Source organism: Mercenaria mercenaria, chromosome 3 (assembly GCF_021730395.1).
Source record: "Mercenaria mercenaria strain notata chromosome 3, MADL_Memer_1, whole genome shotgun sequence".
In the NCBI taxonomy this organism is placed as follows: domain Eukaryota; kingdom Metazoa; phylum Mollusca; class Bivalvia; order Venerida; family Veneridae; genus Mercenaria; species Mercenaria mercenaria.
This window is the reverse complement of record NC_069363.1, coordinates 71,727,816-71,752,979: the sequence shown is the minus strand read 5'-3', so window position 1 is coordinate 71,752,979 and position 25,164 is coordinate 71,727,816. Positions and strand designations below refer to the sequence as shown.

Genomic DNA, 25,164 nt, shown 5'->3' with positions numbered 1-25,164 from the left:
CACATTATGATAAAGACTCAAGCAAGGTTTCATGAATTTACATTAAATACTTTCTGAGTGAGGCACATAATTAGGTGAAAATGTGCATTTTTTTACTATATCAGGGGCCATAACTCTAAAAATAGGGGGCGGACTCAGATGAAAAATAGTAGGTGGGCAAGTTCATATCACGATAAAGACTCATGCAAGGTTTCATCAATTTATATCAAATACTTTCTGAGCTAGGGGTGTCACAAGGTGAAAATGTGCATTTTTGACTATTTCAGGGGCCATAACTCTAGAAATAGGGCGCAGACCCATATTAAAAATAGGAGATGCGCAAGTTCATATCATGATTAAGACTCATGCAAGGTTTCATGAATCTATATCAAATACTTTTTGAGCTAGGTGTGTCACAAGGTGAAAATGTGCATTCTTTACTATTTCAGGGGCCATTACTCTAACAAGAGGGCCAAGATGGCCCTAGGTCGCTCACCTAAGAAACACACCATAACAGTGTAAAACATGTTTGACCTAGTGATTTCATGGAAACAAATATTCTGACCAATTTTCATTAAGATTGGACCAAAAAATTGGTCTCTTGCGATAAAACAAGCATTTTCTTAGATATGACCTAGTTTTTGACCCTAGATGACCCATGTTCAAACTCGACCTAGATTTTATCAAGGCAATCATTCTGACCAAAATTCATGAAGATCAATTGAAAAATACAGCCTCTATCACACACACAAGTTTTATCTTTGATTTGACCAAGTGACCTAGTTTTTGACCTCAGATGACCCATATTCAAATTCGACCTAGATTTCATTAAGGCAATCATCCTGACCAAATTTCATAAAAATCAATTGAAAAAAACAGTCTCTATCGCATACACAAGATTTTTCTTTAATATGACCTAGTGACCTAGTTTTTGACCTCAGATAACCCATATTCAAACTGGACCTAGATTTCATCAAGGCAATCACTCTGACCAAATTTCATGAAGATCAACTGAAAACTACATCCTCTATTGCATACACAATGTTTTTCTTCGATTTGACCTAGTGACCTAGTTTTTGACCCCAGATGACCCATTTTCGAACTCAGCCTAGATTTCATCAATGTTATCATTCTGACCAATATTCATGAAGATCAGTTGAAAAATACAGCCTCTATCGCATACACAAGGTTTTTCCTTAATTTGACCTAGTGACCTAGTTTTTGACCCGAGATGATCCATTTTCGAACTCAGCCTAGATTTCATCAAGGTAATCATTCTGACCAAAATTCATGAAGATCAATTGAAAAATACCGCCTATATTGCATACACAAGGTTTTTCTTTGATTTGACCTAGTGACCTAGTTTTTGACCCGAGATGACCCATTTTCGAACTCGGCCTAGATTTCATCAAGGCAATCATTCTCACCAATATTCATGAAGATAAATTGAAAAATACAGCCTCTATTGCATACACAAGGTTTTCTTTGATTTGACCTAGTGACCTAGTTTTTGACCTGAGATGACCCATTTTCGAACTCGGCCTAGATTTCATCAAGGTTATCATTCTGACCAATATTCATGAAGAATAACTGAAAAATACAGCCTCTATCGCATACACAAGGTTTTTCTTTGATTTGACCTAGTGACCTAGTTTTTGACCCGAGATGACCCATTTTCGAACTCGACCTAGATTTCATCAAGGCAATCATTCTCACCAATATTCATGAAGATCAATTGAAAAATACAGCCTCTATCGCATACACAAGGTTTTTCTTTGATTTGACCTAGTGACCTAGTTTTTGACCCGAGATGACCCATTTTCGAACGCGGCCTAGATTTCATCAAGGTTATCATTCTGACCAATATTCATGAAGATTAGTTGAAAAATACAGCCTCTATCGCATACACAAGGTTTTTCTTTGATTTGACCTAGTGACCTAGTTTTTGACCCGAGATGACCCATTTTGGAACTCGGCCTAGATTTCATCAAGGCAATCATTCTGACCAATATTCATGAAGATCAATTGAAAAATACAGCCTCTATCGCATACACAAGGTTTTTCTTTGATTTGACCTAGTGACCTAGTTTTTGACCCGAGATGACCCATTTTCGAACTCGGCCTAGATTTCATCAAGGTTATCATTCTGACCAATATTCATGAAGATTAATTGAAAAAAACAGCCTCTATCGCATACACAAGGTTTTTCTTTGATTTGACCTAGTGACCTAGTTTTTGACCCGAGATGACCCATTTTCGAACTCGGCCTAGATTTCATCAAGGTTATCATTCTGACCAATATTCATGAAGATTAGTTGAAAAATACAGCCTCTATCGCATACACAAGCTAAATGTTGACAGACGACAGACGACAGACGACGGACGCCGGACGCCGGACATCGAGCGATCAGAAAAACTCACCTGAGCATTGCTCAGGTGAGCTAAAAATAGGGGGGCGGAGCCTGATGAAACATAGTAGGAGTGCAAGTTTATATCATGATAAAGACTCATGCAAGGTTTCATCAATTTATATCAAATACTTTTTGAGCTAGGCGTGTCACAAGGTGAAAATGTGCATTTTTGACTATTTCAGGGGCCATAACTCTAAAATTAGGGGGCAGAGCTAGACGAAAAATAGAAGGTGCGCAAGTTCATATCATCATACTCATGCAAGGTTTCATCAATTTATATCAAATACTTTTTGAACTAGGCGCCTCACGAACAAGAGCAAATCTATATGCCCCCACCACTCATGGGGGGGACACAAAAAGACAAACGGCGTAGAGGTAATGAAAAATTCAGAATTAAACAGAATGTACAGACAGAAAATATTTGGATATGCATATACGAACACATTATTCATTTGCAAATATTCCAACTAAGCAGCAAATTTAAATGATCAAGAGGTATCCTTTCAGTGATAGGTCAAAATGATTTGACGTCCTGGGCTGATTCTGAAATAATTTCGTGTTGGGTCAGAATCCCCCATAAGTAACCCACTAGCACAATATGTCAACCAGCATACAATTAGTTGGACTGGAAAAGGCTTAAGCAGTTGACATGAAAATAAAACACTAGCTTTTAACTCAGTTTAAAAAAAAATTAAAGCAAAAAATCAAACATCTGCAGATTGGGATACCTTCAATAAATGTTGAAATCTTTTTTATTTGGGTAAAGTAATAGGTAAATACTTACATAATATATGATGGAATAGTAATTTTTTAATTTAATTTGCACATTGTTGTTGTTTGCATAGTCATTAATTTCATGAAATTTAAAAATTTACAGCTGACCTACCTGCCTCCATTGTTGTTATTGTTTTTGTCTGCACTTGCCAGAGCGAGGCTCCAGTGGGGAAAGACCCCTGGTGTCAAATTATGTAGGGAATAACTCAGTTTCGTGAAATAATAATAATAACTGTTAAATTTTCTGCTTTATTTTCAAGAAGAACATGAATTTGCTGTGTGTGCAAAACCGCGTACAGTCCGACACCGGGTACACTGACTCTACAGTTACAACCAGCCACAAATCATTCATCCATAAGCGAGGTACGCGACGAGGGAAAACGTTTACTTTCGATTTCTCTAGCGGTGATAAATTACTAAAAACTGGAAATTAAAATATATCATTTTAGTTTAGGGTAACAAAACTACTAAATATGTTCCATTTAATATGTGCCTTCTGATAATCGATGTCATTTAAGACTTAATAAATGGGTTTATCTTCTCAGTGCGCACCTGTTCCGTGTCCCTATTACTACAGAATCTAGGTCAAAATCCATGTTATTCAGCTAACGCCGAATAATATACCCATATCCTTACAGTTTAATCTGTCTTGACAGTCACATTAAATTTTGAACATTGTACTCAGATATCAAGTTTAAGACAGTAAAAGTAATTGTTAGTTTGAACTAATTTATATATTATGATATATACCTTTTCCACATTTGTTACACTGAGATCTTCTTGCAAAATTAACATTCCCGCACCTGAAAAGGAGGTAGAAAGTAAGTGTGGGTTTCTGTCTGTTTTTAATAAGACTTATTTCACTTGTATTTCTAAGAAGTGTTTTGCAATTGAAACACTGAGTAACTTGATCATACTATGTTACTTGGATTAAAATGATAATTAAATGATGACTGAAAGTTCTTAGCTGTATTTGCAGAACACTAACTGGACTTAATTGTGATGTTATTCACAGCTGTTCCCAAATTAATGTGACAACCCTTACAGAAGCAAGCCTCTGTGGCGTACATGCTGCGTATTTGCTGTGTATATGCCGTAAACACAGTAGTACGCCAGAGGAGTACATTTTACATACACCACATGCCGCGTACTATTTCGACGAGTACACATCATGTACGCAGGAGGTCACTAGTACACTTCAAGTATGCAGCACAGACTCTGAAAATTTAAGGAGTACACTGCATGTACGCAGGAGGGACTTGTACAAGAAAATAGTACACTGCATGTACACCGCAGATACTTTGAAATTTGTGCAGTACACTTCATATACGCGGGAAAGACTTGTACAATTTCTTTTGGCATTTATACTTTATAGTTTTTTTTTTTAAGTTAAAGTCTGAAGTAAACTTCATATACACGGGAGGGACTTGTTCATTTTCTTTTGGTGTTTATACTTTGAATTTTTTTAGGTAAAAGTCTGAAGTACACTTCATGCAGGAAGGATTTGTACATTTTTTTTTTTTTTGGAAGCAAGAACTTGATTTCCGAGTAACTTTCATATAATAGTTCAGATTACCAGTATTCTGAACAATGAAAATTTGCCAAACTATTTGCAATGTTCATTTGTGAAGCTTACATCTTAGTGATTTCTGAGCTGCACCTTGCATGCAGTGTAAAAATATATTCTTTTTCATTTTGAATTAATCCTGGAGCTTTCTAACTTGGATAATTGAAAAGCCTTATTTGAACTTCGTTGCATTACATTTTGTAATACATGAAATAATTACCAAGATAATGCCTCAACAGCGCCCGAATGAGAAGAATTAATAGCTCTCACTGTTATTTGAATACTCTTAAGCAAAACACCATTCTATCATGTTTTATAAAGGCTTTAATGCTTATTATGTTAACTCATTAAGGCCTCACCAAATTAAAAAGTTGTTCATCGGATTTGCCGCTCGTATATTTTCAGAACGTTTTTGGCTAATTGTGCTCGCCCCATTGGAAAAAATCAATCCAAATTTTTTTAGTGCGCTACTTTTTACGGACGTATTGTTCTCAGATGGATTTTAATCGAAATAAATACATACTACGCACACATCGTCTATAATAAATCATAACACTTATATTTAGTTGCATTAAAGTTGTTTCCCCTTGATGCAGTTACGCCATTTTCTTCAAATGTTTACCAAATTACATGCTACAAAAATTGATTTATTTCATTGAAAAGTGGATGAAGAAAAGCATACTAATTTATTTGAAAACATCAGTCTACATTATTTTGGTAAGGGTAAATACTTATTGATGCATGTCACTTATCTTTTTTCTGTCCAAATGATCAGCATTTGCATATGAAAGTTGGTGGGGTAAGGAATTTACATTATCACAGCAGTTTCGCCACAAGAGTACACAGCATGTATGCAGCAGGAGTACACAGCGTGTACGCCGCAGGACTCGGGCCAGGAGTACACAGCATGTACGCCGCAGGAGTACACAGCATGTACGCCGCAGGGGTAGTACACCGCAGGCTCATTTGCATGTGAAAAGTGTATGTGCCGCGTACATGCTGCGTACTATTTCCCGCATACTAAATTCCTCCAGCGTACATCCTGTGTACTATGTAGTCCACAGCATGTACGCAGCAAGTAGTACGCGGCAGAGCTCATTTGCATGTCAAAAGTGTACTACAAACGTACTATCGGTGTATGTGCGGTGTATATCCTGCATACTATTTAAAGCCCTTGATTTCAGTACACATCATGTACGCATCATATACGCTGTATGTACACAGCAAGAGTACGCAGCAGGCCTTTTTCTTCTGTAAGGGAACAAGAGTGGCAGACTGTCACAAATACGCCCATCATCGAATTTGGCCTAATTCAAGGGCCATAATCCAAGAGTGCCTGGGGCGATTTGGCTGGACATCGAACTTGGCCGAGATATTTTGCCCACAAACATTGTCAGCAAGTTTGGTGAAGATCGGATGAAAACTGTTTGACTCAGAGAGCAGACAAGGCTAAATTCGCAATTTTTCAAGTAATTCAAGGGCCATAATCCAAGAGTGCCTGGAAGGATTTTGCTGGTTATCAAACTTGGCCGAGATATTATGCCCACAAACACAAACACCAAGTTTGGTGAAGATCGAATGAAAACTCCAACTTTTTCCAGGAAGGGGACGCGGACTCCTATTGTTGCTTTGCATCATTCTCAAGCCTTAGAAAAACCCTTTTAAGATGGGTTACTTGCTATTTTTACTTGAAAAATGAAAATATATAAAATACGTTTGAACAATGCAATCGATTTATCTTTAAAGAAAATTGTCTAACTCACATTTATAGCAGATTTTGGAACTATTTTCTGTTTAGGACTATCGCTGATGTTAGAAAAAATAAGCAAAATGAAAACAAGAGCTGTCACTAATGGTGACAAATGCCCCCGCAGCACCTTGACCTTTGACCTGGTGACCCCAAAGTCAGTAGGGTGGTGTACTCAAAAAGTACTATCAGCATGTGAAGTTTGAAGGTCCTCAGGTGCAGTGGTTCGCATGTAAAGTGCCTTCATGCAAAAAGTTAATGTTGGCCCCTGTGACCTTGACCTTTGATCTGCTGACCCCAAAGTCTGTAGGGTTGGTGTACTCATAAAATACTATCAGCATGTAAAGTTTGAAGGTCCTGGGTGAAGTGGTTCGCGAGTAAAGTGCCTTCAAGCAAAAAGTTAATGTTGGCCCCTATGACCTTGACCTTTGTCCTGGTGACCCCAAAGTCAGTAGGGGTGGTGTACTCAATAAGTACTATCAGCATGTGATGTTTGAAGGTCCTGGGTGCAGTGGTTCGCGAGTAAAGTGCCTTCATGCAAAAAGTTAACGTTGTGACGAACTAACTAACTAACGAACGGACAGTTGAAAACTAATATGCCTCCCTTTAGGGGCATAAAAATAAAATTAAGAAAGGGGAGGTAATAACCATACTACAGAAATTTGACAATCGGCTATCATGCATATTTAGTGGTACAAGATTCTGCAAAAATGTTATATTATTGCTTCAGTTATTATTTCTAAGATGAATAAGACCATCATTGCCTGTTGATGCGTCAAAGTGAAACTGAATCTAGATCTATACAAGACACAACCTTTGAAAATTATAAATTAATTCAAGATCAGCATTCACCATAATAAAAGTCCACAGTAATGTCTTTCCTAAAATAAATATAAAACTGACTGTGATTCATTGCACTGACAATTTAGTTTTGGCGATCTTACAATTTTCCTGTTCTTACTTGGACTGTCTGCATTTTGCAGACGGCATTTTTGTTTTTCTTGCATAGAGTTACGTGCTTACTAAATGATAGCATTTTAAGAAGCAGGGGTGTGGAAATCCCAATATTTTTCACTTGTTCACAGACAAGTGTGACACAAAAATCCACTTGCCCGCAGTCAAAATTCACTCCTCCGGATTTTCAACATTAAAACCTGCAAAAAATTCATACATGTGATCTCCCACGCGGGAGGGTCAAACCTTGCCTCCCGTCTCCCGACCAAAACCATAATCCTCCCGCTTTTCAAAATAAATCAGTTTTTAGACTTTTTTCCTCGCAGCACTATTAGCTCTATTATCAGGTCGGAGACTTCCCCTGGATTGAGAGACATTCTCTCGATCTAAACATTGTCTCTCGTTCGAAAGACAAAATGTGTTTTGATCGAAAGACTCAAATTATCTTAAGCAATGAAAATCAATGAAGGAGTAATTAAAACTCTCTTTTTAGAATGCACAAATTTATTTCAAATATAGAAAATTATCTTTCTTTTATCAAATTTTCAAAATCAAAATTATTATGCTTAAGCAAACTTCTATGACAATGTGTTTCTTGTAAAGTTTACTTGAAATAACAAGTTGTTTCAATGAATAAATAATGCGACTGTAATGAAATGATTGTTTTAATAATGATTTCATGTTTTCTAAACACATAAGCTAAATACAGTCTTTCGATCGAAAGACATTTTGTCTTTCAAACGAGAGACAGTGTTAGATCGAGAGACTGTCTCTCAATCCAGGGGAAGTCTCCGACCTGATTATGACTGGGTTGATAATTACCGAGGACTGCCAAACATGTTTACACAGTAATTTATTTATTTATTTGGGTTTTACAGCGCATCAACACAGTATAGGTTATATGGCGCCAAACAGGACTACAAATTTTGGTTTCACATCTCATTTACATCAAAATAAAAACATGAGATATGGAATAAAAATTTGCATACCTGCTGGAATCACAGAGTTATAGTAAAACCAAGTGTTAAGACCCTACTACGATCGTGCAAGGGTAAGGCAGTGGTTCCAATGCTTTTCATACACAGATCGTCCCAGAACCACATGGGGCTGTTTACACAGTAAATCAAAGCGTCACCGACTATTGCTTATTATACATGTTTGACACACATGTAGCTGGAGGAAAGAGTTTTTTTTCACAGGTGAATTTAGATAACATGATTGTTTGTTTTGATAAAGGATTAGACCAGCATGGCCTTTTCCACCTGTCTCACGGGGCCAAATATCGACCCATTCTCAATACCAATTAGGCTCCATTTTTTTTACCAATTTGAAGCAAAAGACTCCCAGCCATAAGAAATAATTCCCAGCTGAAATGAATTTTTGATTATTCAAAGAAAAGTTCTGTACAGTAATGAAATCACATAAATAATTGTTGGAAAAACCAACTCGTTACTATTTTTAGAACGTGACTGTCATCTGCACCTCGGTATTAATGGTAATTGAAGAAACCTTAACATTGATCTACTTACTCTAACTACATTCAGTCTAGATCTAGGATAAAGATGTAAAAAATTGGCAAAATTATGTGGATTCACGGATGAGTAAATTATTATTATGAATTATTTGCAGGTTTTAATGTTGAAAATCCGGAGGAGTGAATTTTGACTGCGGGCAAGTGGATTTTTGTGTCACATTTTTCTGTGAACAAGTGACAAATATTGGGATTTCCACACCCCTGCTTCTTAAAATGCTATCATTTAGTAAGCACGTTATGAGTAAAACTTTAACATTACAATAATCATACTCTAAGTCGAAAAGGGGCCATAATTCAGTCAAAATGCTTGATAGAGTTGTCTGCTCCTGTTTACAGACTGGGGTCATGATGGTAAACAAGTATGCAAAATATGAAAGCAATATCTCAATGGACTTTAAAAATATTTGGGGTGGTACGCAAACTTTAACACTAGAATGTGTCTGTAGGACACAGGGTGTGCCCCCCAATGGTACATTTGTCACAAATAAGGGGCAATAATTCAAATGTTTGCAGTCTTAATGGTGTATTCAGGGGCAATAACTTTAAAAATAGGGGGTGGAGCCAGCCAAAAATTTAGAGATGTGCAAGTTTATATCATGATAAAGACATATGCAAGTTTTCAACCATTTATATTAAATACTTTTTTTAAGCTAGGTGCGTCACAATTTGAAAATGTACATTTTTGACTATTTCAGGGGCCGTAACTCTAAAAAAAAGGGGGCGGACCCAATAAAAAATAGGAGGTGCGCAAGTTCATATCATGATTAAGACTCATGCAAGGTTTCATGAATCTATATCGAATACTTTTTTAGCTAGGCATGTCACAAGGTGAAAATACGCATTTTTGACTATTTCAGGGGCCATAATTCTGAAAATAGGGGGCGGACCCAAATGAAAAATAGGAGGTGCGCAAGTTCATATCATGATTAAGACTCATGCAAGGTTTCATGAATCTATATCAAACACTTTTTGAGCTAGGCGTGTCACAAGGTGAAAATGTGCATTTTTGACTATTTCAGGGACCATAACTCTGAAAATAGGGGGCGGAGCCAGATGAAAAATAGGAGGTGCACAAGTTTATATCATGATTAAGACTCATGCAAGGTTTCATGAATTTACATCAAATACTTTTTGAGCTAGGCATGTCACAAGGTGAAAATTTGCATTTTTGACTATTTCAGGGGCCATAACTCTGAAAATAGGGGGCGAAGCCAGATGAAAAATAAGAGGTGCGCAAGTTCATATCATGATTAAGACTCATGCAAGGTTTCATGAATCTATATCAAATACTTTTTGAGCTAGGCGTGTCACAAGGTGAAAATGTGCATTTTTTACTATTTCAGGGGCTATAACTCTGAAAATAGGGGGCGGAGCCAGACGAAAAATAGGAGGTGCGCAAGTTCATATCATGATAAAGACTCACGCAATGTTTCATTAATTTATATCAAATACTTTTCGAGCTAGGCGCATCACGAACTTCGGACAGACGCACGCACGCACAGACAAACGGACAAGACCAAATCTATATGCCCCCACCACTCATGGGGGGCACAATTACAATTAGCCTATTCTAAGTCGAAAAGGGGCCATAATTCAGTTAAAATGCTTGATAGAGTTGTCTGCTCCCGTTTATAGACTGGGGTCATGATGGTAAACAAGTATGCAAACTATGAAAGCAATATCTCAATGGACTTTGAAAATATTTGGGATGGTACGCAAACTTTAACATTTGTGTGATGCTCACGCTAACGCTGATGCCGGGGCGAGTAGGATAGCTCCCCTATTCTTCGAATAGTCGTGCTAAAAATAAATTCTCTTAATTTCACAAGGGGATGTCTTAAATTTATATTTCATTTGAATTTCTACCAGTAAAACTTGAAAATAATGTGCTACTTGTTAAAAGTTGATAAAATACAATATATTTTATCCTTTTAGGTTTTTGAAGTTAACAGTAGAATAGAAAATAACATAAAATAATAACATAAGTTTTGCGTTAGCGCGTTTAATATATGTCAATAAAAAACCTCCAGTTTTGAGACCCAAACTCCAGCTGAAAAATAGCAAACCTCCAGTTTTGGGATTCTGAACTTATCACATGTATGAATAATTTATTATTCTGGGCAACTGTTATGATCTACAGGTAGAAACTAGAGCTATCACTAAAGGTGATGAATGTACCCCCCGCATGCACTGCCACAGTACATTGCAATTTGACGCATACAAGATTGCATAATTATGTGGACTGTATGTATATAGACTGTATGTATACATTATAGTAACAAAAAACAAAGTCCCATAACTGTGCAGAATATTTATCTAAAAGAATGTAACATGCACCACGCACAACTAGGGTTGGTACTGAACACTGGTGTGAAGTTTCATTAAATTGTGTGTAAGCGTTTGGTAGATTAGGCACGCACAAGATTGCATATACAGACTGTAATATGTACATAGTATGTTAACAAGAAACAAAGTCCTATAACTCTGCAATTTTTGTCGCTGAAAGAACCTAACATGCCCCATGCACAACTACTGTTGTTACTGATCACTTGTGTGAAGTTTCATTAAATTGTGTAAAGGGGATGAGGAGAGATGGTGCGCACAAGATTGTGTCTATGTATATAGTAAAGTAACAAAAAAAAACAAAATCCCATAACTCTGCAAATTTTTTTTCTGAAAGAACCTAACATGCCCCATGCACAACTACTGTTGTTACTGATCACTTGTGTGAAGTTTCATTAAATTGTGTAAAGGGGATGAGGAGAGATGGTGTGCACAAGATTGTGTCTATGTATATAGTAAAGTAACAAAAAAAACAAAGTCCCATAACTCTGCAAATTTTTTTTCTGAAAGAACCTAACATGCCCCATGCACAACTACTGTTGTTACTAATCACTTGTGTGAAGTTTCATTAAATTGTGTAAAGGGGATGAGGAGAGATGGTGCGCACAAGATTGTGTCTATGTACATAGTATAGTAACAAAAAAATAAAGTCCCAATAACTCTGCAAAAATTTTTTTCTAAAAGAACCTAACATGCCCCATGCACAACTACTGTTGTTACTGATCACTTGTGTGAAGTTTCATTAAATTGTGTAAAGGGGATGAGGAGAGATGGTGCGCACAAGATTGTGTCTATGTATATAGTATAGTAACAAAAAAACAAAGTCCCATAACTCTGCAAATTTTTTTTCTAAAAGAACCTAACATGCCCCATGCACAACTACTGTTGGTACTGATCACTTGTGCGAAGTTTCATTAAATTCTGTCAAGGGGATAAGGAGAGATGGTGTGCACAAGATTGCGTCTACGGACAGACGGACAGGCAGACGGACAGACAGACAGACAGACAACCTGAAACCAGTATACCCGCCCTTACAACTTTGTTGTTGGGGGGTACAACAAGCATCCGCGAGGCTGGGGAACCTTCAACAGATTTAGTAAAACAAAAATGCCATGCCGAAACATTGCCCGTGCGATGCCAGCTGAAACTCTTGTAATGATCTGACTCGTTTTGAATTGTATGTTATTACCTGACTATCGGCGACCAATGTTCTATTAACGAATGTGTCCAAAAGTTTACAAGAATTGTTCCCGTTTCCAGTTTCTATTTGTAGAGTTACTGTGTGCAAAATCACATGAGACAGATACCAAGAGCCAATCAGAACGTGGAAAAAGATGCAAAATTTAGACACAATTTTATGGCTTTTCCAAAACTGCAGCAATTGCGAGGTCCTCAGTGGGTAAAACATGAATTTCGTAGATAAGATTATGGGTCACACTAAAGTGCTGACGACTTAGCTGACGATATAGAATATGTAGGAAACTGCTGACCACATAGGTAAAGAAGGATTATCGGAAACTGCTGACCATATAGATAAAGAAGGAAAATCGATCCACATTGAGATTGCCTTTAGGGTATTTCACAACATAAAACAAGTGTGAAAGTTTAATATTTTCTTATTATATTATTGATATATTGTATTATTTCTGTCGATATGATACGTAATTGATTAATATATATTTTCTGATAGAATATACGTATGTATTGTCTTACATTATGCTTGCAACACAATGTACACATTTTTAATTTGAATAACGTAAAATATGTTCCATATGTATGAAATTTTATGTGTTTTTGATATTACTTATCATAATTAAAGAATGCTAGCTAATTCATTAATAATTCATCTTAAACCCTGCATTTTTGTTGTCATTTACTTTCACTAAACACAGATCTCTGTAATTATTGCAATTTTATTTAAAGTTCAACTATACTGGTTAATATTTATTCATATTTCTAAAGAGTAAACACGATAATTATTAAGATACATATAAATTAAACTTCAATATGGTTCATCATTTAAATCACTCACCTGAATAAATAAACAACACAGTAATATATGAACAAATTATATACAACAGACATGACATTATAGTGATGATCACTGAAGCTGTTATTCATTCTGATGAAACATTGTACATAATCATGTGTTAAATGCAAAAAGAACAAACAAATTCAATGTTGACATGTGATACAACAACTGGTGCCTCCACGAAGTGTTTGTGGTACCAACGTGAACATTTGTCACACTGGACCTGATCGCCTTAGCAGGCGGGTAAATTGCAAGTACAATAATTTTCTATAGAAATAATTTTCTGCTGTTTTTTTCCAACAGACACTTCAAGTCTTTTTAGTTGTTGGGAATTCCATCATTTTGTCATTTTCTAAGAATGAGATTAAATGTCCTCTTAGTATCATTTATCAAAACACAGTTTCTGCCTTATACAGTATGAAGTTGCATGAGGCACAGCAATTAAAACACAGTCTACTGAATTGTCTTGTTTTTGAACTGATGGAACTATTATCTTAAAACGCTCTTCATTTTTGCCATTTTGACATTTAATATTAGCCTGGCTCCCTGGCTGCATGGTTATTTTTTTATATAAGTACAAGAAACATTTTATTAGAAAATTTTAAGCCTCTAAAATAGCACAATTTTATTTGATGGCTGAACCATACCCCTATGTTTGGAGCCAGGGGCAATAAAAATGTCAATGTAGAAACAACCTTCTGGAGTTACTTCCCTCTTAATGAAGAAAACTGATATATGTAAGTAAGAAGAAACATAGGGACGGGCCAGTCTAATTTAATATATACATGACCGGTCAGCATATTTACTCTTATATTTAACTGGTCAGCACTTTCTAGCGATATAAGATATGTGAGAAATTGCTGATCACAAAGAAATAGAAGGAATCCATCAACAATTTGCGCACATTTAATATATACATGACCAGTCAGCATATTTATTCTATAGTTAATTGGTCAGCACTTTCTAGTGATAATACATACATGAGCGGCCATCACATTTACTCTATATTAACTGGTCAGCACTTTCCAGAGATATCGCATTTGTGTGAAATTGCTGACCACAAAGAAATAGAGGGAAATGTTAGGCAGAATATAATATTCCAAACTTATACAGAAGTGGTCAGCAGTTTCAATATTTCACACTATATTTAACTGGTCAGCACTTTCTAGCGCTATAAGATATTTGAGAAATTGCTAACCACAAGGAAATAGAAGTAATCTGTCCGCACTTTGCGCATATTTAATATATACATGACTGGTCAGCAGTTTCTTCGCAATAAATAAGATTGACACTATATTTAACTGGTCAGCACTTTCTAGCAATATCATATTTGCGTGAAATTGCTGACCACATAGAAACAGAGGGAAATGGTAGGCAGAATTTACTGTTTCAAACTTATACAGAAGTGGTCAGCAGTTTCAATATTTTTTTTTCTTCCTCGGACAGAGATCTGGTAAGATCCACTCCAACTGAAGAATCCTGAAAAGATAAAAACATCATCAAGGTCAACATTCTGACCAATTTTCATGAAGATCCATTGAAAAGTATGGCCTCTAGAGGTCACAAGGTTTTTCCATTTTTAGACCTACTGACCTAGTTTTTGACCGCACCTGACCAAGTTTCGAACTTGACCTAGATATCATAAAGGTGAACATTCTGACCAATTTTCATGAAGATCCATTGAAAATATGGCCTCTAGAGAGGTCAAAACGTTTTTCTATTTTTAGTCCTAGTCCTACTGACCTAGTTTTTGACCGCAGTTGACCAAGTTTCGAACTTGACCTAGATAACATCAAGGTGAACATTCTGACTAATTTTCATGAAGATCCATTGAAAGATATGGCCTCTAGGGAGGTCACAAGGTTTTTCTATTTTTAGACCTACTGATCTAGTTTTGGACTGCAGTTGACCAAGTTTCGAATACGACCTAGATATCATCAAGGTGAAAATTCTGACCAATTTTCATGAAGATCCATTGAAAAATATGGCCTCTAGGGAGGTCACAAGGTTTTTCCATTTTTAGACCTACTGACCTAGTTTTGGACCACACATGACCCAGTTTCAAACTTGGCCTAGATATCATCAAGATGAATATTCAGACCAACTTTCATACAGATCCCATGAAAAATACCGCCTCTAGAGAGGTCACAAGGTTTTTCTATTATTTGACCTACTGACCTAGTTTTTGAAGGCACGTGACCCAGTTTCGAATTTGAACTAGATATCATCAAGGTGACTATTCTGACCAATTTTCATGACGATCCATTGAAAAGTAGGGCCTCTAGAAAGGTCACAAGGTTTTTCTATTATCTGACTTTATGACCTAGTTTTTGAAGGCACGTGACCCAGTTTTGAAGTTGACGCATGTCTGCTAATTTTTTAGCGTATAAAAACGTACATGAAATTACAGAATCGCATGCAATGACTTTTTACAAGCTTAAACAAAAGCTGAATTTTCTGGATACTTTACATAACAGTGCACGATCGGCATTCATTGTGCCACATTGAACGTACACAGGCATTGAATGGTACTCTATAAACCTCGGTAAAACTATATTATACACTCAATGCGTGTGTAAATCAAATTGTTGGGAATTAATATTGATGGTAAGGTAGTGTATTTTAAAGCGGTGTCGACTTAAAATATCAACTTCCGGTGTGGAGTAAACAACAACATGTCTCTTTCTAAGAATGTATGAAGTGAACAGACGTGCTACGCATTCTTTAAACCAACAAAAAATGATACCCAAAACATCGTATATTGAGGTATATTGAATAATCTATTGGATTTGGCAGTGAGTGTGGAGCCAAAGCAAGCCAATAGAGAAAAAGAAACAAAAACTTGAATGCTGAATTGAAACTGAACTTCAAACAAATTCATGGGTGTTACACCCAATAAATATGTTATAAAACTGATTTCTGTTTTTTTTTCTCATTTACAAATATTCAGGAGTAAAATTACCCCTAGTCAATTTCAGATTTTAGCATTTTACTCATTCGCAAGAATTATGATGAGTAAATACTCATAGGCCAAAAAAATTATCTGGAGCCCTGCAGTCATTGGAAATTTTCATTTTCTTTTACTATAGGGAATTACTTAAGTGTCAGGTTATGTTAAGCTGACTCTCAAAGTCTCAAAAAGATTGTTAAGCCAGGAAGCCAAGCTGTCAACTTGTAAAAATGCTTTTATTTGTTTTTCCTGTTCTTCTGTTTAATCATCAAGTACCAGCCAAATATTGTGTTATAATAACTAAATAATTACTTAACATATGTGTAAAAATGTCACATGTCATTCCACATAACCAATGAGAATCCTTCATATATATCAACGTTATGTTTCTTTTAATCTTAAATAGCATATTCTTGCACTTTACTTGTAGATGACAAAGTAGAAGGTGTTCCTTTATAAAGATTAACTTTACTATTTTTATTTGTGGTGTTCCACATTGACTTAAGTGTTTGAATTTGTGTTTGGTGTTCCAAAACATATTCTGGTGAACCAAATAAATTTCTGTTGTGATAAAATATTGGAACTACATTGGACTTGATTTATTTTTAATGTAGTGCAAATCGCCGCATTATAATAACACCTTTATATCATTGGACAGTATCGGTTTAATTATTTTTCTTTATCTATGTGGTCAGTACTTTCCGATACCCTTCTTTATCTATGTGGTCAGCAGTTTCCTATATATTCTATATCGTCAGCTAATTCGTCAGCAGTTTAGTTTGAACCTAAGATTATCACCTCAATTAACTTCTAGCAACAGCGTTACTAATTTATTTTTGCTTTTTGCTCAATTTATACCTGAAAATGTATGTTTGTCCGTGGACAAACGAATAATGCACTTGTCAGCCGGCAAAAAGTTCGGAGTCGGACATAGGAATTCCACACCCCTGTAAAAAGTGCCTGTATCATTCTTAATTCTTTTTCCCCCCAATTTCATCTCAATAAATTCTAATTCCATTAATTATTTGATTGCAATTTGGTGCTTCAACTTGTATAATTTACTTAAAGGGAAATATTTGCATCTTTGAAACATCTTTATTTCTAACTAGAATAACTTACCCTCTTCAAAAACAAGATCGAAAAAGTCGCCAGAAAATGTTAATTAATAGGAGAGATCGTGTTTGTATACAAATCCGTTGTATTTTCTATTTTTAGAACTGATAAGACAGTCATCGGTTGGGCAGATGCCGAACATCCATGTTTTTTTGTAAACAGTGATGTTTTTCTAATGGCCTAAACTTTCTTAAAACACAAATTATATTGATAATTTTTTGATCAATGGAAAGTTTATAAAACAAGCAATCTATTATTTTTAATTATTATTTCGAAATAAAATAGATTAATTATGAACGCTTAACTTACAGCAGGGCTCACACTTGTCTCCAAAAAATAATAGCCAACTTTTTAACCTATGAAAAATTAATAGCCAAAATTGATGCAGATCTTTGCGTGCAATTTTTGTAAAAATAACAAGAGCTGTCGGAGGACAGCAACGCTCGACTATTCAACAGCCTTGTCAATTGAATGAATACAAATGTTGAAAAAGGGGCATAATTTTGTAAAATGCAAAGTAGAGGTATTGAACCTCTGTACTGCATGTCATATCATGACAGTGAACAAGTGTGTGAAGTTTCAATCCTTTCCGATTTGTAGATACTGAGATACCAGCTTACATACAAAAACTTAACAAAAAACTGGTAAGTCAAAGGGGCATAATTTTGTAAAAATGCCAAGTAGAGTTATGGGACCTTCACAGTGCATGTTAGATCATGACAGTGAACAAGTGTGTGAAGTTTCAATCCATTCCAATTAGTGGATACTGAGATATCAGATTACATACAAAAATTTAACCAAAAACTGCTAAGTCAAAAAAGGGGCATAATTTTGAAAAAAAAGAGAGCAGAGTTATGGGACTTGCTTAGTGCATGTCAGATCATGATAGTGAACAAGTATGTGAAGTTTCAATCCATTCCCATTAGTAAGTACTGAGATACCAGCTTACATACAAAACCTTAACCAAAAATTTCTAAGTCGAAAAAGGGGCATAATTTTGTAAAAAAGCAAAATAGAGTTATGGAACCTGTGCAATGTAAGTCAGTTTGTCACAGTGAATAAGTGTGTGAAGTTTCAATCCATTCCCACAAGTGGTTACTGAGATACCAGCTTACATACAAAACCTTAACCAAAATCGGGACGCGGACGCGGACGCCGACGCCGACGCGGACGCCGACGCATGGGCGAGTGCAATAGCTCACTATTCTATGAATAGTCGAGCTAAAAATGATAAATTTTAACACATATATTTTCTTAATTGCTTTAAAAAGCAGTAGGCCCCTACATGGGGTTTGGGAATCGGGGATTCAGGGAAATTACCTCCACTATAAATGTTTAAAATGCTATATTCTGATGGATTTTGAAGGCATTTACAGGACACATATTTAGTTTGTTTAAGGCAGCTAATATGGTTGATATTGACTGACATTATGGACTGGGCAAATTGGCTCAATTAGCCCCATTCATGCACACACAATATGGACACAGCTGCACACAATGGAAAGTTTACAAATTCTTTGAGTATCATTCATGTTTATACTTTTTCTTTATACATATCAAAAATGTTTTCATGATTCTTTTGACCATAACTGCACTTAAATTGCTCAAAAAGTAGAAAACAATGAGGTCGCGAAAATACGTGATATTTGGCATCAATGCACACTATTGAATTACAGCTTTTTGTCAACAAGTTTTTGATGCTTTATTCTTTTTATGTTAGATTTAACGTCGCACCGACACATGATAGGTCATATGGCGACTTTCCAGCTTTAATGGTGGAGGAAGACCCCAGGTGCCTCTCCGTGCATTATTTCATCACCAGCAGGCACCTGGGTAGAACCACCGACCTTCCGTAAGCCAGCTGGATGGTGCTTTATTGAATAAATATACTAATTTTTAAGTGTTTTAGAATGTTTTTACTTACGCTAATTACAGTATGCAAGCAAATTTATTTGTAGATTTTTTTAGTTCTCCTGTATCGGCCATGTTTCTAAAAACAGAAATAGGACCGGGTTTCCCGATATTTTTTTAATTAACGTGCAAAACAAACATTCATTATGCCAGAATAGTCTTGGCAAAAAAATAAACTATTAAAAATATCTGGCCTGTAATATTTCAACAAATTCGCGTTCTTTACAAATTCTGAAAATTCGAAAAAAAAGGATTTTTTTCGCTTCGAACAATTTCATTTCAGATTAAAAACACATACAGTCTAACCTGTCTTAAGCAGCCAGCCAAGGGAAGCAGACAATTTGGCCGCTTAAGCCAGGTGACTGCTGATCGGAGGTGCAGCCAGTATATGTATTTTTCAGACTTCTGACCAGTTTAGCCTTTAGGCCTATTTCTTTTTCGGTTTTCTATTATTATTTTACCAGGATAGAATGACGTGCATTTTGTCTTCGCAATACGAATGGTCTTCTTAGCAGTCTAAAACTCCGGTGTGTTTTTTTACAACAAAAATTGTTACAGACAATTTTCCAACTTTAAAACAATTTTGTTTACAATTTTCGCCATTTTGGTAATGGAAGCTACTCTCCGCGCTTATTGTCTACGCTAAAATCTAAGATTGCCGTTACGATCCGTAAAGATAGAGCAGTTTATATTTTTTTTTTCAAACATAATTAATTTCGTATAAATTTAATAGTATTTTGATGACAGAAGTATAAAAAATCACAAATATTATGCTACCAATTAGTTATCGAGTATTTCCTTTAACCGAGATCAAACTGTGAACAACAAAATTGACACGAGGTGACACGCTAATTGCCGATAATTACAGACCATTTGATCATAACAAAATGGGGATTACACCTTTGGTTATCAGTTTTAATTGAGAAGCTCATGTCATTTTGTCGTCCTTGTGGTGAAGTCACGCGAAACTTAGCAATCACGTGCTTCTCAAAACTCGGGTATCTTCGGCGATTATCGCCTAAAAAACAATTGGTTTTGGAAGAAAAATGGCCGCTGAAGGGGCGGTCGGGAGGCAATTTTGGTGGCCGCTGGCCGCGGACGGCAGGTGGCCTCTGAATAAAGTGATAAAATAGAGGAAAATCCGTCGGGGGCATCATAAAATGACCGCTGAACGGAGGTGACCTCTGATCGGAGGTGACCGTTAGTACAGGTTAGACTGTATAGATCTAACCTAGATCCTGATTAAAGATATTTTGAAATCGTCGACAGTTAGGTCAGTTTATAATATGTTTTTAAAGATAATTAAATTAGCAGTAACTATAAATGGCAATTTAATTTTTCATCAGGAAACTGCCAATACAAATTGGTTTAATTGTCGTCTGCCGAATATAGAGCTGAAGAAAATTTGCGTTGGCGTTTTAAAATGTTCCAAAAAAGAAGCCCGCCAGTTCAATCTGACTGACAGCTAGATAAATAAGATTAACTTCCGGTTATAATCGGTTTAATTGTCGTCTGCATCCTATCGCCCTAGGCAATGTTATCGGCATACTTGACACGTGTTTGGAAAACACGAGGTAATAAACAGTCCGCTCTATCGATTTTCTACACTAGCAGACCGCAGGTTACTGTCTCACTTGGCATAATTATTTGTACAGCTATTAAATAAAATAATCGCCAGTTCCTGTCGCCAAAATGAAAAAATATTCGCCATTTAAATAAAATAATCGCAAATGGCGATAATGGCGTCTGACAGAGTGAGCCCTGTTACAGTGTTTTTCGAAAAGTTCTGAACATCACTACTGGCTAGCGTCCTACAACCGGACACTTTTGGAATACTTTTCACGATAACTCGGGAAATAGATATATCTAGTGGTTGGAATTTCACGTGAACAAAGCTAAGTTTCCTCCTAACAAAAGAGCTAAATTGTTTACTTCTAAAATTAGGTCAAGTACTTTTTCGAGGCCTGAACGAAGGGCCACCGAATCACGTTGTTTTAAGGTCTAACAGTACCATGTTTCTGGACAGCCAGTTGTCACTTTATTGATTTTCAATTTACATTCAACATTGAATTAAACTTTATTTTCAACCAATGGAAAGTAGTCGTACAGTGTCTAAGACCTAGAATTGTACGAATTACCTCTCTTGAATCTATATTAAATTTGATGTATCTCTACGCGCCAAATCTTTTAAAATTTCTTTTCGAAGTGAATATTTTGATATAAAAATGTGTTTAGGGTGTGTTAAAGTCATGCACTAAATTATCAAAGCTGCATTTCCCCGATATAAGTGTTTACTAAACGTCTCGTCTGCTTACCTCAAATTTGCATGGGGCCTTTAGATTTAATGGCGGGACCTCACGGAAATACTACGCACGCATATCGCGCCACTTCCGACTTCCCCCAACATGTAAACATGCTTCGTGAGTGCAGATGAAACGAAATGTAGCATTTCTTGTAAAATACTTAAATTAAACTGTTGTAACTTTGCCCTGTTGTTGAAAATCAAGCGTCCATTTGATCGTAAACCGATTAGCAAGGTTAAAGACCAAAATAAAGCATTTACAGGACTGTACGGTTTGGTGGTCATCCGGATTTGGTGGTCACTAGCCAGTACGCCGCTATTAAAATTATATGCCATTTAAAATGGTTATTCATTTTTAAAAAGATATTTGAATACGAAAATTGTCAGTTTTTCAAAACTTTTTGAATTTTGAAAATCCATAAATGAGTGAAAAAGTTATCAAAAATTCAAATACACAAACAATGTTAAAACATTTGTTTTGCCCACCACTAGATAAACAGATGTTAATGTGTGACGTCACAGCGATCTCTCCTATAATTTGCCGGCTTCTGTCAACTTAGCTATTGTCAAATGAAATGCAATGAAGTCGCCTTTTGTTTTAAAATGTTTCTAATTAATTTTTCTTTTGATCTGGTATAAAATAATCCAAGCATCATAATTTGAACACAAGTTATACACACAAGTTTCATATTGGTTCCCCTGTCGGCAATATTGTGTCCGCCATTGCAGTTGTCACCTGATCAGGGTACTCTTCATTTGAAAACCAATATTCAGTATAGAATTGTTATTTATTGACCTTTTCTGAAAACTTAAACTTTCTAGGATATGTTTTTTATGAATTTCTATCGAAATTGATTATGTTTATGATTAAAATAAATGCATTAATAAGTGAAATTTTGATCTTGATTTTCAAAAATAACCACGTGCTCTGAACTGTTGCATGACGTCATCCGTTTCTCACGAGAGAGAAGTGTGCGAGATGTTGTGGTTTGATACTGGTTAGTTAACCAAATGGGGTTTTGCCATAACTTAATGGACGCGACCATCAGAAAATAAAAATAGCGTCCGTTAAGTTATGGTTGCCATAATTACTGTCAACTGATTTTAAGGTAACTTGACAGGGAAAACCAAGATGGCGTCACGAAATTAGAAAATAATTTATAAAAATATAAAATCAAATGTTCTGAAACTCACCATGAAATCTAGTCAATTTTTGTGCGTATTTTGCGGAAAAGTTATGTATCCAAACTGAAAATAATTTATATCCTCATATGTTTAGATGTGTTCTTCAGGTGCTCCACCTATGAACAAAATAACTTATCCACTGAGTTTTATGCTGTTTGCTCTGGAATTTCATCAGTAAATTATAAATTTCTATATTTTACACCCGAAAATGTTGAAACCTGCTGGCAGTATGAGGGACGTTAAAAAAATTCAAAGTACATGTAAGTTTACTTTGTCCTTATTTCTGAGACTTTACATCCTCACATATTAAGAGTTTTGAGTGATGTGTTCATTTCTTAGTAATTCTACATTGTTTCCATTTAAATTTTATAAAACATTTACAATCTTTTCAATCTGTGTCCTAGTTCAAATGTGTTTGCTACTGTTTGAATAACCCTCAATGTCAAAACTTTACTGACTTGCATGGAAATCTCATGGAAAGCATGTATCTTAGGCCATACTAAATTAATATATGTTTAATGTAATTGATAAAGTACATATTCTTGATTTTCTGTTGCTTCCCAAAAATATAGAGACAGTTTAGATAAGGATTTTCTCATTTGAACATGAAGAGTCATAAAAAAATAATGTAATATACCCAAAATCAGCTATGTTTTGGTTTATTTTCCATTCATAGGACTGGGTGAGTTTTACAATAAACATATTTTTGAAATTGCATAGCCCCTTGTTACTGAATTTATTTGCAACAAAATATTGAAATTTATAATTTACTGATGAAATTCCAGAGCAAACAGCATAAAACTCAGAGGATAAATTCTTTTGTTCATAGGTGGAGCATCTGAAGGAAATATTCAAACATATGATGATATAAATTATTTTCAGTTTGGATACATAACTTGTCTGCAAAATGCGCACAAAAATTGACTACTTTTCATGGTGAGTTTCAAAACATTTGATTTTATAATTTTAAAAATTAAATGCATTTTTACAATTGTTTATGTGTGTGTTAAATGATTAAAATGCATCTTTAGACCTCTGTAGCAGCATATTGTCTATAGAGGTAAATAATGTGACCAACCCTAATTTCGTGACGCCATCTTGGTTGTTCATGTCAAGTTACCTTAAAGAAAAAATCTTGACTTGTTCCAGTCAACTGAAATCTTGCCAATGGTCATGATCAACTTCACTGAATAAAAAACGTAATACTCTAGGCGACTGTTAATTCCCTGTTTTGATTAATCAACACAATAAGCAACTGATAAAAGGGCACATGACTCCATAGGCTTTTGATAACGGAAACCTAGTTAGAGACAGAAAAGAGCACGGATCCGTACCTCTAGAATCAGATTTTAGAGGTACGGATCTGTACCCCTAGAGACTTTCTTGGAGAAAACATTAAAGAAATAAAGTGAAAGGCTTTTTTGCATTACTTAGGCTCAGGACAAATCCAGTCGCCTTCGTTTGGCTTAAATTTTCCAGTCGTGGCCATGTTGAAATTTTGCAAAGCTATATTCCCGATGCCGTATCCAGTATTGTACGGGCGGTGCGCCTGAAGTGCGCAATGTATCTTCTTGTATCCAAGCCTTCACCTCCAGTATAGGAACCGTCTACTGTGTAAACGTCGTAGAATCCCTCGACCAAAATAGAATGCTATGTACACCTTACAACAGTGGAACAGTATATACACTTTTTGAGGAACAGTTAATTTTTCTTTAATAATACACAGTTAATGAGATAGTTTATCGCTATTCTGGATACATAATTTACTTAGGACCACGAATGTCACTGTTTCTGCTTTTACCATACTTATTTTTCATTGCAGTAAAGTTCTTATTTCTTTGTACATGTAAATTGAAGAGGAGTCTTCTGCAGTGAAATTCTACACCACCCAATTTGTTTAACTTTTTCCTAGGAATTCCAGTTTGTCGGCCACATGTGTACAGTCTAGAAGAATTTCTATTCGCTGTGATGTGCTCAGTGAAGTCCAGTTATTCAAACCTAATGTTTGTAATTCAAACAACATGTCGGATAGGACTTGTTCCCGAACATTGTGCAGGGTTGGACAGTCAAGAAGAAAATGTTCAACGGTTTCACTGTCTGTATAACACAACTGGCATACTGGATCTATTGCATTTTGGTTAAAGGCTACTCTGTTGGTTTGTAGTTTGTAGGTACCGGTAAACAATTTAAGTTTCACTGGTATTCTGGTGTTATCTCTAAATGAGTTGGTTTGTATACTTAATGAAGGATATGGCTTTCCAGGATAGAATGATGGTACTTCGCTATACTCAAGATCTCTTCCTTCCACTGTTTATTTACCGAGTCATTCACTGTTTTCTTCCAAATATATTTATCCACAGGA

At 35.8% G+C, this 25,164-nt stretch overlaps 1 protein-coding gene across 2 annotated transcripts in view; it reads right to left on the bottom strand.

Annotated features, from left to right (window-relative positions):
* LOC123524437 (zinc finger Ran-binding domain-containing protein 2-like) overlaps positions 1–24,323 on the bottom strand; it is a 95,743-nt gene extending 71,420 nt beyond the window's left edge. For both annotated transcript variants that reach the window (XR_008370389.1, XM_045302642.2), the window contains exons 1-2: positions 24,233–24,323; positions 3,915–3,967 (exon numbers count right to left, since the gene is read on the bottom strand). Coding sequence is in view for 1 of the 2 variants with exons in the window: in XM_045302642.2 (XP_045158577.2) it covers positions 3,915–3,967; positions 24,233–24,291 (112 nt within the window). In the remaining variant the exon portion in view is untranslated. The remainder of the gene's footprint in view (positions 1–3,914; positions 3,968–24,232) is intronic.
* Positions 24,324–25,164: the final 841 nt, after the last annotated feature.